A 15,568-nucleotide genomic window follows, 5' to 3' on the forward strand; every position below is an offset into this window, starting at 1 on the left:
GCAACCGATTGCCACCCCTCGACAGCGGTTAATCCGAGTCGGTCTGAGTCACTTTTTTAAAGGAACCACTGTCGCCAATCATGAGTGAGCTTGTTCCGGCTTTTTCAAAGACCACACCCCTCCCACTGAAAGTGGCTCGGGGTAATCTGTCAATCAAATGTTGGAGGCGGGGCCAGCAGGCACCACATGCCTTTACTGTGGCATCTGATTGGTCAGTTTATAACTTGAAAAACTGGCAATAAAGAAATAATATATATATATAAAAAAGCAAGAACAGTTACACTTATAAAATGATTGAGAAATAACTGTCTATTTCTCAATGGAAGTCTATAGGACTTTGGCCTTCTTGCAACCAGTGGGTGCTTCCTATTTGGAACACGGAAGGGGAGGGGTTGCTCAGTGATAGTCGCGTCAATGGCTATACCATATATATATGCTGAGGACAGAAGTCACTCTTCATTAAAAATACTGCACTCCTATTGAGTTAAAAAAAGAAATAAACCACATGGAACATAAAAACTAATCTATTTAATTTTTAGAAAGTAGAAAATCTAAAGCAAAGACCACATCAGCTTTTTTTTCTTTTCTTTACTAACACGTGCTTTTCCCTACTTTTTTAAATCATTATTTAATTTTAAATCCTGGATTTTTTTTCTAAAATCTGTTATTAAAGTGGAGTAAATTGATCCACAAGGAATGCAAAGTGTTCTTTTAGTGAGAGTTTTCTGTTCTAACATGTATTGCTGGTGTCTGATTTGATTGAAGATTTAATTCTTCTAAAAAAGTATTTTTAACCCTTTTACGCCTTATAATGAAAATATGCATCAAACCAGTTTGGCTCAAAAAAATCACTTTAATTTAGCAATTACATGAAAGCAGAAACATTAGTGAATTTTTGTTTTCATAGGTTAAGTCTACAAATGTAGTTTTATTTATCCTGTATCTTCAGACATTTTTTCCTCCTACAGAAAGTAAATTAGATTAAGTTATTTAATGGATGCAACTTGGCCACATGTTGATGTTCCTTCCAATACCATTATTTATGGATAAAGCGATTGAATTAGATCAAATCTATTGATTTTTTTTTTTGGAAAAATGAAAACTTTTTTTTTTTTACTTCTGTTGCTTTAATGACCTAAAAAGTCCAGATTTAAGGGGACGTAAAAGTACCACACCACACGTTTAGAGCTCAGGTAACGTCGCTGCTCTTCCACACTGATGTGCAGCTGTCCCTCCCCAAGCTGCGTTTGTTTACATTTCTCAGTCACCCGCAGGAGCATTGTAACGCCTGACGTTTCAGCAGCCTGCAACCACAGAGTCTAACCCCTATGATCAGTCAGACCTGATCTTCAAAGCTCCGACTAAAGTTTCTTTCGGGTAAGCAAAAAGAGCAGTGAAAACAGTGGTGTCGGTGGTTATCTCACAGGTGAGAACAATTATTAATGACATTCTACAGCTAGACAGACAGATGGAAACCTGACACTGAAGACAGAACTAGATGAGGGCAGTTGTGCTGGAACGGGTTTTACCTGGCAGAGACACGTTTTTACAAAGAGTGTAACTGACAGATAAGCAGCTTGAGGAGTCGATTGCTGAGAACCCGCCTCCATGGGATCAGTGGAGTCGGTCAGCTCCAGACGCACACTCGGCTGCCTTCAGATCACTAGAGGTCGGAGTCCAAGCAGCTTCACCCACAACCTGGTCAGCGGAGATCCTGTGGTTGTTTAAGGGGCTTGTGGAATGTGGAACAAATCCCTTCAGCTTTATCAGGCTGGACTCGCTCCCCTTTGGCTGGGCTTAAGAGCCAGGAGTCAGTGTGGGAGCTTACAGAATTTCACATGGAGGCCAGAAACACAGCAATATCCTGTCCGACTTCTGCACCGGTTTTGATATGGAGCTGCCTCTTTCTTTTGTGTGTGTTCTCACGAGTCTTCTATCAGGTTTTATTGGGGTTTTTTGTTTCTGCTTTTTATTTGGAGCTGAACAATATATAAACCGTTTGATTAATTGCCCCTTGACTTCAGATACTTCCATTCTTCACAACTGCCTCGTTAAATGACAAGTAGCTACATTTTTTAAATGATTACCCCACTCAAAATAATTCTTATATTATAGTGAAATAAACTCAAGTTATACTACTCATAATTAAAAAACAAAAAGTAGGATATCTTTCCATTTAAGATGTTTCCTTAATTTCCTTTCAAAAGTCACAAGATGGTCAATAATCACCAAACTTCAGGGAAATGTAAATTCTTTTCTCATGAGGACTGCTTGATGCTGTGTGTAGTATTGGATCACAATGTTCATATTTACCCTTTTGGTCCCTAGCAAGGCTCAATATTTGGGAAATCTGTTTATTTTTATTACCGCGGCTTTCTGGAAAATGAGGTGTGCTTGCGTTCTTTCCAGCTTAAAAAAGGAACTCTTTTAATTGGCAAACAGCTCTGACTTGAGGCACAGACTCGTCCACTGCAGAGCCTCTCCCTCTTCAGCTGAAGCAAAGAATTCCAGCCCGTAATTATAAATATCCCCAAAGTATAATTAAAGATACTTTTTATTTGTGAGAGTTTGCCTTTTATGGAAGTGATAAATGTATGACAAGAAAGTGGTAATATAAAAAGTTCTTTTTTTTGAAGCAGCAATGGGTGTTTGATTAGAGGAACACGATCTTTTTGGTGCTTCATTGATGTGTGAGGCACTACATTTTATTTTTACTGCTAATTTTTTAGTGCTCATTTCTAATCAAGTATGTCAAAGGTTCTACATAACAGATTTAAAACCTGTTTTTTAGTTGTGTGGTTGTGGCTGTCTTGGCAGGAAATGACATCACAGACCCTTCAAATATCCAGGAAATGACAAACAGGAAGGATAATTGTTTAACAGCATCCATAAGGGATGCATTTGAGCCAAAAAACTGACTATGACCTACAAGTTTAAAGGCTTGCCTCCATTTTTTGTTCAATTAAGGTCAACTGTAAAATTTGCTCAAAACTTTTAAATAAAAAAGGTAACCATATTTTTCTGAGTATAAGTCGCATTTTTTGCATAGTTTGGTCAGGAGTGCGACTTATACTCAGGTGCGACTTATGTGTGGTTCTGTCTTTTTATTGAATAATTGGCAACAAGAGGGCACTCTAGGTGTGTGTATTGATATTTACAACTAGTAGTAACACAAAAGAAGAAGCACCGCTCACCCTTACACCAGCTATGGCAGAATTTTATTTAAAGCGACACAGACGATCAAGAATTCAACAGATTTAGTGATTTAAAGTGATATTATATTTGACTTGTTAGGATGGTCTTTGTACCATGGTTGTCTTAATAATTGTTCATATTAAAAACTTTGTAGTTAAAAATAACCCAATTCAAGGGTCAAGAAAAATTAAAAACTTCAGGAAAAGCACATAAATTACATTATAATGAAACCACTTTAACCCCCCCAAAAAATAATATTTTCCCAAAAAGTAACCCCAAAATGTATCCCAACATGAATAGCCAAATAGTCGGGTTGATTAATTAACCTGAGTGTCTTAAGAGAGTATTTTGCACTAATATACTAGATTCCTCCTACGTTTCATGAAGCAAAATAAGCATCAATGTATTGCAGTGGTGAAGCACATATTCTGACTATTATCTATTCCGTTACTATGATTTGCCTTGTCCATTTTTGTCCCTGTATTTTGTTAAATACATTTCTCCCAAAAATGTAACTTATTCTTCAGTAGGACTTGTATCATAATATTTTTTTTCTTTATCATGCATTTTATTGGCTGCTTTGACTCGTACTCTGGAGTGCAAAAAATACCTTGAACCTTTAATGTAAGTGTGCTTACTTTAGCTATAAAGTTGTGCCCTATACCATAGGCATATGAAACGCATTTTCTCTCTCAAGTCGTTATACTGTATATGGACATATGGTTCGGTTCCCCCGGTGTCACTTTTTGACGTTTTGGGTGACCTCAACTTGTCATTTTTTACGTGCTGTATGTTCCCATTAATTCAGGGGTCCCCAACCTCTGGGCCACAAACCGGTACCAGTCCGAGGGCTGCTTGGTCCCTCAGAACGCGGTCTGGTACCAGTACCCTGTAGGCCACCACGTCCTGAGGGTTGGGGACCCATGATTTAATGGGAACAGACAGAACTTCAAAAAATGACGTTGAGGACACCCAAAACGTCAAAAAGTGACACAGAGGAGACCTGAACCATTTATCTGTATATAATGAGTTGGGAGTGAGAAAGTGTTGATATATGGGGTCAAGTTTGCTTGTGTAAAGACCCTAGTGGTTACGGATGGAACTGCACCTATCCTCAGTTTTATGTAAAGCACTTTGAATTGTCTCTGTACATGAAATGTGCTATACAAATAAACTTGCCTTGCCTTGCCTCAGTTACACTAGATTCAACCCAGGAAGCCAAATTGTTGCAGTTCGGGAAACTACAATACAAACCTGGACAAAAAAATAATTATTTCAATCTTGAAATACTTTTTTAATGCCATTAATCAAACAGTCAGTCAGATAATAAATGTAATTTTGATAAAAATTAAATAAAAAATGTGGGGCCTTATTACCTGGTCACTGTAGGATCTCTGTACAGAACAGCTGGGGGTATGGCCCTCAATTACATCAGAGTCCTGTCAAAGCTTGCTTTAATAAGGCGAGCTGATTACAGCACTGGTGACAGACACGGGCTGGTCAACCTGCAATGCTAATCTTTGTTTACGGGTTACAACGGGTCATAATCAAAGTAAAAGAAAGATCGGCGTAAAGGTGAGAAAGGCCTTTTTTTTTTCTCCCCCGTGATTGAAGCGACGCAAATGACTCTGTGGTTTTTACATGCTGCTCTGACATAGACAGGCAGGCATGCTCATCTCTCACCACAGCTGTTGTTGAACAAGGACCCGGGCTTCGCCTCAGTGATTCATGTCCTGCCAAGGGAGAGGTTCTGCCTCCTGTTTGACCCTCGGAAAAGCGCCCTGCAACCATAAACATTTCACAGCCATCCCAGCTGCATGGGGTTGGTCCAGATGACAGGGTGGCATTCTGATCTGACTTCCATTCATAGGCAAGCATGTCGGGGGACACTGGTCCAAAATCTTTGTAGACAAAGGAAACCAGATTAGATTGATTTAAAAAAGTGAACAAAAAAGATTGGGATAAATGACATTTACTACCGCTAAAAGGTATCCATACTGAAAATATCGTTTTATGAACTCTGCTCTGCATAAATACGGATTCAGAAGAGCTTACATAAGACTAAAAAGCTGAAGGCATGTGGGGGTATCAGCTGTCACACTGCAAGCTATTGTTCTGTTACTGTCTTCCACTAGAAAAGACAGAAGCTGACAGAAGTCAATGAGAAAGGGTGTTGTGCAACTGACCTTCTCTCTTAAGCCCATCATAGTTTAGCCTCAGCCCCCTCCTGCCTTTCTCCACCCTCGGTCCCGTCTCATTTGCTCTGCCTCTCTTCAGGATAACCACTCACATCTGGTTTCCAGCCAAAGCCAGGTTGGGCTTTTTTTCTGGAATGGAGGGATTTCATTTCTCAATGGCCCCATGGCCTCTCCAGTTTCACTCTCAGGAATGCCTACTAAAATTGCATTTTGCTTGCAAACTACTATTCCTTCTTTCTTTTTTTTAATATATCAATAATATCCCATCCTCATTTTCATTACTGAGGAACCACACACTCGTCTCCAATTAACGTTGGGTTGCAGCAGGAATGCTGGATGGCGGACTGGTGGTTATGAAGCCTTTCCTGTGGCGCCCTTTTAAGTGTCAAGAACTCCCACTAATAACCAGTCAGTATTTATCTCCCGTTTCATGACTTGCAAAACAAAATTACTTGGATGGTAGACCAAGTCTGGATAGGGAGCTGCTAAAAGCAGAGATGACTGGCTCTGCAAAAGTCCTTTCAAATTGGAAGTGATGAAAAAAAATATCCAAATGATCTAAAAAGGACAAAGAACAAGACAATCTACAGTTTTTGAATTGTTTTGGTTTTGTCATCAATGATGGAATCCTGTATATTCTACCCCAGGTCCTCAGAAACGGTGTAAATAATATGTTAACCTTGTGTTTTTTTTTAAGATCTGACTTTGATAATCAGTTAGATTTTAAAGAAAAGTGTGTGCACTCTTATTTTTAGGGTGTGAGCTGGAGGGGGGGGGGTGAGAGAACAAAGATGTGCAGTGTTTTCCAGAGGGAGGATGGGTGGAAGGCAGGCAGAGGGAGAAACAGACTGCTAGGGGATGTCTGATGTCACCTGGTAGGGAGCTATGAAAGCTTCCCCTGGTTACTCTACCCCACATAAAAGCCTGACAGTAGGCCGAGGCTTTAGGGAAGCTTGGCAGAACTTCTGCATTAAACAGGAACAAACATCATACACCTTTCTTTTCTGTTTCTTATGTCGAGGCGTCACAGAGACAGAGCCTGTTTACACGGAACGCTGTCAGCGCATATTTCCAGTGCATTTTTTTTAAAGACAAGGGAGATCTAATACCTTATCATTTCCCTGTCAATCTCCTTGTTGTTTTGCTCCGCTCATGTCTTCCTCACACAGACGTGTATATAACCAGTTTTAGGTCACCGCTTTGGTTTAACCCTTTATTTTCAGGCTGTGTATTGACAAGAGTCTGGCGATACAATTTGTATCGTGATACATGTCTCAACATTGTATCATGATAGAGGTATTGTGATTAATGTATCATGATACGACATGTATCATGATATGTATCGCAATACAAGTCTCCCAACATCGCATAGTGAGACATATATTGCGATACATGTCTCACGATACGATATGTATCTCCCAGGACAATTTAAAGAGGGTCAGTGTGCTGTGCTGCCAACTAGTGGTTGGGGGTTTAAGTGGAACAAAAAAGTAAGACACTGAACTACGTTAGCTCATAAATAATTAATTAAATATTGTCTTGTCTGCATTTTAAATCTCTACAGGTATCACCAAATGAAATATCGCAATATATATTGCCCCCCAACACTCTTACTATATTCTGACCCATTTTCACACCTCAAAATGGGTTAATTTTGAGCCAAACACAAAAAACATTTACTTTTTTTTAAATGTGTGGCCTGTAGAGCAGTTTGGGGATCTGATAGTGAAAGAATGAGTTAATTGCACATGTGGTGGGCAGATTTGAGCCCGACACTGTGGGCAATGCAGATGCCATATGTTTGGATCTGAAGCTGCAGACTGTGGTCAGACCAGGCCTGCTCTCTCATTAGATCCCCCGTTGGGTGTAATGAGCTCGGAGGTGGTGCCGGTGCCGGTGGGGGGGTTGTGGCATGTGTTCTGCACCAGCCCCTGTTGGCCGTACCCTCAGCGAGACGTCTCCTGAAACCTGCGGTTTAATAAGAAAGACGATTCCCCCTTTTGGCAGCTGTCTGATTGATTCATTTCATTATTTTTAGTGTTGTCTTTCATGGACACCTTCCTCTGAGCTCTCATGGGAGCACGGATGGGAAGAATTGGTCTTTGATGTTCCTCTGAGCAGCAGAAGTCTGTGTGAACTCCCCCTTCCCTTATATACTGCCCTTCATTAAGAGACTGCAGTACAAAGAGGAGGAGGGGGAGATAAAAGCTTCCAGTACAAAACAAGTTGGCTACAGAAACCACAGAAGATGGATTCTGTGAGTGGATTTGTGTGTAAATGCCCGTCCTCATGCTCATTTCCACAATGATGATTAGAGGCAGCTTCTTGTTTGGGGCCCCGGAAAACGATACCAGTTGCGTCCACCTCTTCAACGGGCCCTTCAGAGCCTCTAACTTCCACCTTTCAAGCTCCGCGGCAGACAGACGAAGGGAGTAGAGATGTTCCTTTCTTATCTTTTCCTTATCTCTCCTCGTTTGTCTCCTGCATTTCCCTCCAAAAGCCTCCGGTAGTCTTTTTGACCCTGAAACTTAATGGGCTCCCCCCTCTTTTATTTTTGACTGAAGGTCAGGACCAGATTAGAGGCCGGAGGTATCATCCTCTGAAGTGAAGAATAATCACGGCCTTTGAGATTGTTCTATTGAACCGCTGGCTCTGGCGCTGTGAGGGAGGCGGGGGCTCCTTCACCTAAACGCATGCAGATGTTCCAAATCCGAGCTCCGTCAAAGGTACACGGAGTTCTTTTGTGTTCTAGCATCTATCTGTTTTGTATTTGTTTCATTGGAGTGGGCCTCCTCCAGTCAGTCTGCTAAGGTTTGGTTTCAAAGAGCGCTGAAGAGCTTAGAGGGCCGAGAATGACGTAAATAAGATGAATCATTTGTTGTTTAAATACTTGTGGTTTTGGGGGCCTGTGCTGCACTTAATTTTCATTGTTTCCACAATCTAGTTTTAATTAAAACATGCTGGTGTGTGTTTGTGTGTGTGTGCATGGGGGCCACTCTGCCCTTCCCTCTGTGTGCCTCTTCATTAGCACATATGTGGAATGTTTTGTTTTGCTGCTCTGTCTTACGCAGGATACAGATAATTCAAAAATGACAGACTTTTTCCTCCTCTTTTCATCCCTCTGTTCTGTAATTTTGCAGCTCTGGAAATGTTGTAATCAGATCCATCCTTTCTGCGTGGAAAAGTTCCATCGATTCGTTTGCTACAAAAGCTGCTCATTAGGAAGTTTATTTTGCATAAACCAAACTTGTCAAAGTCGTGAGCAAGAAATACAACAGAACTTTTTTTTTTTACTCTTGGCTTTCATCAAACACTTCTCTGAGGGTCTCTCATGCCAGGCGAGATGAGAACAAACAGGTCGCCTGAGAGGGAGCTGCTCGAATGCCGAAGTGCCTTCTGACGGATGCGAGGGCTCAGAAGAATCTGTAAAAGCTTGGCGGTGGCCCCCGCTCGCCGTGTCCCAGACACCGAAACACACAATGAGCGTGCAGATGTTCAAAGTGTTTGGCTTTTCTGGAGCCTCAAGCCTTCTCCTGCTCATCTGAGTAGGAAATGCTTCAGCTGAAGCTGTTTGTTTTCTCTGCGTCTGTGGTCTGAACTGTAGATTCACTTACATCTCTGACCCCCTCTCTGTTCTCCCCCTCCTCCTCCCAATGTGTTTCTTCCCTTCTTTTTTTTTTCCTCATCCCAGGAGTTTCCAAATGGGGAGCTGAAGGAGAACCATTTAGCGGATCAACATTGTCCTCTAGAGGGTAAGCATACAGATTTTTCCTTTGAAAATGATGTTTTAAAACGTTTCTGTGTATGCTGATGCTGTAAAACATTGTTGCCCAGCAACTCAAGTTAAACCTCATTGAATATTAAGTGTAAAGAAGTGTTTTTAGTGCTTTAAACCAGGGGTAACCAAACTACGGCTCGCAGGCCGGATCAGGCCTGCCTCCACATTTGGCCCGGCCCCCCACACACTATCAGAAACGCTGATCGAGACCCACATAAAACGTGACTTTTTATTCCGCCCTTCTGCTGTCTGAACTATGATGGGAGAGCATAGACTATTTATTGGTTTAATAGTGATTCACTTTTTCTTTATTTCTTTATTATTATTATTTTTCTTCCGTACATTTTTGGATGTCCATAGGTCTTTAGCTCTTTTAGCTATTTAGCTCATTCAGCTATTAAGATATTCAGCTCTTTTTATGCTAGCTTATTTAACTGTTTTGGTAGTTACTAAGGATTTCTAGGCTATTTTTGGGTTTAGCTAAAGTTTTAGCCACATGCTAGCTGTATTTTGGCTAATTTAGGCTTTTTTTCTCCACTATTTTTTAGGCTAATTTGGAGTTTAGCTAATATTTCTGCTACATGCTAGCTGCTTTGGCTAATTTTGGATTTTTTCAGTTTTTTAGGTTAATTGTAGTTTAGCTAAATTGCTAAATTGCCCCTAGGTGTGGCTGTGAGAGTGGATGTGTGTGTGATTGAGGCCCTGCGACGGACTGGCGACCTGTCCAGGGTGTACCCCGCCTTCGCCCATCAGTAGCCGGGATAGGCTCCGGCACCCCGCGACCCCGAAAGGGACAAAGCGGTTGGAAAATGGATGGATGGATGGATAGCTAATATTTCAGATACATGCTCACTGTTTTGGCTAATTTAGTCTTTTTTAAATCAGTTTTTTGACTAATTTGGCTAGCTGGCTATCAGCTTTAGTGTGTTAAGCTATTAGCTTCAGCTATTTCAGCTATCAATTTCAGCATCTTCAGCTATTAGCACTAGCATTTTCAGCAGCCACATTCAGCTTACAGCATTCACACTAGCAGTATCGCATGTAATGCTACATACCTATTTTTTTATGTTTTAGCATTATTTTTTTATATGAAGATTGCAGAAATTAATTATTTAAAATTTGGCTATGTTTGGCTTTCTGGAAAAAATCATAAATGTTTACGTTTAGGCTGTGATTGTTACACTTTTCTGTTAGCCAACAAACTGACCCCAGCCTCACATCAGAAAAGAAAACAGTTATGGCCCTCACTAAAAGAAGTTTGGGGACCCCTGCTTTAGACAACAATATTTGAATCGATCTGTGCCAATTGAAATTTATTTTAAAAAAACACACACATTTTTAAAATCAGTTTTAAAGGTCACGAGGAAAGTTCCATCCTGGAAATGGTGTCTAACCTGAAGTTTAAATGTTTTTGTTTCATCAGTGGTTCTTCCACCTGAGAAGGCTGAGGGCTGTGAGAGTTACCTGCAGTACCTCAACACAGAGGACGGAGAGAAGGAGCCGCTCAGAGAGTCCGCCAAAACGTCCGGGAAGAAGCGCATAAGCCTTAACGTGAGTAAAATCTGACATAATCAGAGTCCGTTGATGTTTCATTTGTAACTCAGAAGTGGCAAATATCATAGCTCAGAGTTGGTCCTGTCATTGCATTTGGGTCAATGTTCAAAAAACTAAAAAAAAGTGGTGAAAGTGACTTTGTTTGGGGCAAGAGGTAGCTTATTGACTTCTGGTTTCAAGCACTCTAAAATAACTTTTAAAAGGTCTATAAACTTTTTTAAACATAAAGACTTACTTTTCAAAAAGTGTTAGAAAACACATAATTTTAATTCTTTTCTACTGAGACCAAAGAAAATATCCAGAATTTTAGGTTTCTCACTCTGACCTTTTAAGACTGGAGCCAAGATTATGAATTTACTGTCAGTAACTCAGATATTGATGGATGCATCAAGTTTATCGTTCTGAAAAAAAAGATAAAATTAATATAGTCTAGTTAAAGTTTCATCAGTTGTCATGCACCTAGATTTGTAAAATTTGCTCTCCACATTTGACCCATCCTATGGGGGAGTGGTGAGCTGCAGACACAGCCGCGCTCAGGAACCATTGGTGTATTTCTGAGTATTTCTTAATTCAAATCGTGTTGGATCAGAAAACCAGATGCCTGAAAATGCTCAGACTAATGATGCAAATTCTAAAATCGGTGTGCCAATGTGAGAAACTGTCCGGTGTATAAAATATGTCTTAAAAAAATGACAAACACTTTTGATTTTGGCCAAAAATTGCATAATCATAATTAAAAGGTCACTGGGAGCTATTTTACGATAGAAAAAAAATATGGTTTGAGTGGGACTTTAATGCTGAGTGTAAAGCAGGGAGGCATTGGGTCCCATTTAAAAGTGTTTGATATTATTTGGCCTGGATTCGAGCTCATGACCTTCCAGTCTCAAGATGTACACTGTACCACAAGGCCACTGAGCTGGTTGCAGTATATATACAAAAGAACCTTGTGTTAAAATATGTTGACTTTCCCTTCAAATTAAACCTTAAATGGTTTTTAAGACTCTGATCAATCACAGTTAAGAAGAGGATAAGGTGTTGTGAGGTCCTATGACCCTCAGGAGTTAATTTAACTTACTGAAGAAGAGACAGTTAATTATTAGAAACATTTTTGCAATTTAACTCAAATTGCAATCACCAAACTTAAAGCTTTTCTGTAACAGGAAAACAAGATGGACAAATTAGCCTGACTTTTGTTGGAAAACACTAAGGTACTTGAAGGGTTTAGGACGTGATTGTCACCTGTCAATCTAAAAAACACATCTATGTGTGCAACTTTGATTCGAAGAAGACAAACTATAGTCGTCTGAGACAATAAATCTAACCACAGAACAAAACAAAAAAAGTCTGTGGAACAACAAGAATGTTTACTTCTGTTTACAGATAGTGGTTTTGATATTGGAGGTAATGGAACAGACTTTTTTCTACACCCTGAAGAAATGGCTCTAATGGGAAAAGTAACTGTACTCTGCTGCCACCTGCTGGTGTTTGACTGCTCTGCTAAAGAAAAGATTTAAAGGTTGACAGCATTTGTTCTGAAGAATCCATTGACTTTTTAGGACCTGGAGTGTGACGTTTCTGTTGAAGACGGAAACCGTCAGGAGTGGATCTTCACGCTTTATGACTTTGACAACAGTGGGAAAGTTACGAAGGAGGTGAACATCTGTTTCTCTATTTGTCTTCTGCTGTCTATGCCATTTGTCAAACTAATATATATATTCACTTTAACAATAAGTTTAAGTAGTCTTCTTTCTTTTTTTTTAATATGTTAAATGTTTGACGTTTCTCACCACACAGGACATGTCGAGTTTGATGCACACCATTTACGACGTGGTGGACGCCTCTGTCAATCAGTCCTGCCACAACAAAAGCAAGACTCTGCGGGTCAAACTGACCGTCACTCCTGAACCCAAATGCCACAGAAGAGAAGCAGGAACAGGTCAGAAATGTAGTCACTAAAAAAAACTTTCAATGTTTTCTCTGTTAAAATAGTATGAGCATTGCACAAGAATCATTTTGGCCACGTAATGTTTCTATGTATTTGCCTTAAATTTAAGGCATTAAAGCCCTCTTTAAAAGGATGTAGAAATCTTCTAGTAAAATTACACTTCAATCTACACATTATACTTAAAATCACTTTTGCACAAAATGTCCTTAATCAATCTCTACTGTGCTGGAAGATATCCCTATCTTAATTTAAAGTTTCTTGAAAATAATTCATATCCAAATGAGGATGTTAGATTTTTTTGGCAACATAACTGATGTTAGATGGAATCTTAACATTGACAATAAGAGTTTAGTTGTGATCAGGCCTGCTTTCTTAAACGTCCTGTTTCTCAGGTACGGAAGCCAACAACAGCCTGCCCTCCTTTTTTTTTTTTATCATTTTCTTGTGATAACGAGAAAATATCTCTCTATCACAAGAAGACGAAGTTCATTTTCTCAAGAAATCTAATGAACAAAGACAGCGGAATAACACTACAAAAGTCACACAGCAGCCCTCCTCCCTTTATTTCCCTAAAACCTTCTAACAAACAGGTCCATTGACAGCTCTAAACTTCACTGAACATGCGAATACATATACAGGCAAAGACTCATGGTGTTAAGTTATCATCGACCTGATCTGTTGGTTTTTCTTTCTCCAGAGCGGAGCCACCAAGAAGAGGGTCGTTCATCGGACAGGCGCCTGTCTGCGTACATCAGGTTAGTCTTTGCTTTCTTCTAGACATTGGTTGTGTTCAAATTCCTTCACTTTTCAGAGCACTACATCGTGTTTTCGACATATTGTAGTGCTGCCCAAATCTACAAACTCGAGTGCCAAGAAGTTTTTTTGCAAAAAGCCAGTGTGCATCAATGCTCACTAGCTTGTCGAATATAGACCACAATGCATTGCGTTTGAACAACTTTTTGTGAAAAAAGTACTTTATTTTTATTTTTTTAGTAATAAAGTGTCCAAGTTTTCATCATTAGAGCATTTCTAAATGGTCTTTGTAAAATGTTCATTTTTTTAAGGATTTTTACTTTGTGAATTTTGTGACGTCATATTTGTCATTTTATAAAAAAAAGTAGTAAGCATGGTGTCCATATTGCTTTTAAAATTCAGGGCACTAGATACGGAATTCGGACATTGACTTGAACTCAGTTGAGCAGCAGATATTAACAGAATAACATTTCAATGCATTGGCAGAGGCAGTTGCAACGAGTGACTTGAAACGAGGAATAATAAATATTCAAGAAAAATAGAAAACTGTAGCAAAGAGTGTAAATTGGGTGTAGTAAACATTTTTTCCGCCTAAGAGTTTCTGACATCAAGTTGGGTTCTGCATTGTGGCAGTGCTGATTGTCAGTTTGGAATTAGGATGACCCTTAAGAGTTCACTAGTCTGATGGTCTGTGTGAGGAAGCTGTCAAAGAGGAGGTCTCAGAGGCAAAACGATCGCATCAGAGAAGGTCAAAGTGGAACAATATCTTATCAAAAGTTGGTTATTTGGTGGGAATTGACAAACGAGGGCAGAGTTTTTACTTTCCTGGAGAGGGGTCGTCTGCACTATTAAACAACAAGGGAGTTGGGATTGAACAGTTTTGCTGTGCAATGACTTCATAAAATTGCCTTTAGATCCACCTTTTCAATACAGATATAAAAAAAGGAAATGCATGAATGCCACATGGTATTCTCAATGTTTTTTTTACTTATCTGTAGCAGCAAAGCACAGGCCAGTGAAGCACCAGCCACAGAGGGTCAACATTACTGCGTGGATGAGAACACAGAGAGGAGGAATCACTACTTGGACCTGGCCGGTATTGAGAACTACACCTCCAGATTTGAAGGTAAGAGTGTTTCTATTAGTTTGTGGTCTTATACAAAGACAAATATTTATGATTTTGCATCTTCTCACTCTATAAAATCTGTAAATCTCAACATAAAAAGCCCAAATTTGAAAGAATGTTTATGCATTTTATTAGTGGAATCCATCTTTGCTGACAATAATCTGTCATTTAAAAACCTCTTTTGTCTCTGTCTTGTCCCTCAGGAACCACTCCTGTCTTTCCACCTCCGGAAGCTCATAGCCGAAGTTCACAAAACCAGAGCCGCTCCCGCTCCCAGGAGCCCGAAGCTCAGGTTGTCCATCAGCGGCGCTCACAGGTCATCAGTGACAGCTACAATCCTGCAGAAGCTCGAGGGAAAAGTACACAGTTCCTCAAGTCTCCTAAAGGAACCTACAAAGGGAGTGGAGGAAACAACGGGGGCAGTGGGGGAGGAAAGTCCACCAAATGCCACGGCTATCACCCGGCACTGCAGACCGGGTCGCATGGCGGCAACGTTTCCGGCCACGGAGGTCAGGATGTGTACCACATGCCGCACCATTCTCAATCCTCCAGCCACCACCAGCACCCTCTGCAATACAGCCACAGTAAACGCTTGAGGGCCAAAACCCGAGAGGCCTTGTCCCCGTCCAAAACCCCTCTGTCCCCCCAGGCCCACCCCCAGCAGCAGCAGCCCCCGCTGCCCTCTGTACTGCCAAGCCTGGAGAGGGAGCAGGCGTCCGGCCCGCCGGGGAGTCCGGGCTTCGTGGTTCCCGTGGTGCAGCGCCACGAGCACCACCACCACCACGAGCACCACCACCACCACCACTACCACCACTACCACCAGACATGACAGCCCTCTGTGTGCAGTGACTGGAACTGTACAGGACCAACCACAGCAAGCCACACCAGTGTGACGGACTCATCCAGCAGGGGCTGTGAGAAGCTCCGCCCACATCGTTTTAGCCTCCTCCTTCAAGCTATACTTCTACGTACAGAGGAAATGTGGACCATGACGGAAGAGGAAAGTGGCCAAAAAGGTG

The 15,568-nt window shown here is 40.8% G+C and overlaps 1 protein-coding gene across 2 annotated transcripts in view; it reads left to right on the plus strand.

Moving 5' to 3' along the window:
* nkd2b (NKD inhibitor of WNT signaling pathway 2b) overlaps window positions 1-15,568 on the plus strand; it is a 32,688-nt gene extending 17,120 nt beyond the window's left edge. Inside the window, exons 4-10 of one of the 2 annotated variants that reach the window (XM_024268410.2) lie at window positions 9,085-9,145; window positions 10,595-10,722; window positions 12,282-12,377; window positions 12,520-12,661; window positions 13,368-13,425; window positions 14,425-14,549; window positions 14,753-15,568. In XM_024268410.2, the coding sequence (XP_024124178.1) occupies window positions 9,085-9,145; window positions 10,595-10,722; window positions 12,282-12,377; window positions 12,520-12,661; window positions 13,368-13,425; window positions 14,425-14,549; window positions 14,753-15,378 (1,236 nt within the window). In that variant the 3' untranslated portion in view covers window positions 15,379-15,568. Of the gene's footprint in view, window positions 1-9,084; window positions 9,146-10,594; window positions 10,723-12,281; window positions 12,378-12,519; window positions 12,662-13,367; window positions 13,426-14,421; window positions 14,550-14,752 lie in introns of both variants that reach the window. The other variant, XM_024268409.2, reaches the window with a different exon arrangement.

Source organism: Oryzias melastigma, linkage group LG16, assembly GCF_002922805.2.
Source record: "Oryzias melastigma strain HK-1 linkage group LG16, ASM292280v2, whole genome shotgun sequence".
Lineage (NCBI taxonomy): Eukaryota > Metazoa > Chordata > Actinopteri > Beloniformes > Adrianichthyidae > Oryzias > Oryzias melastigma.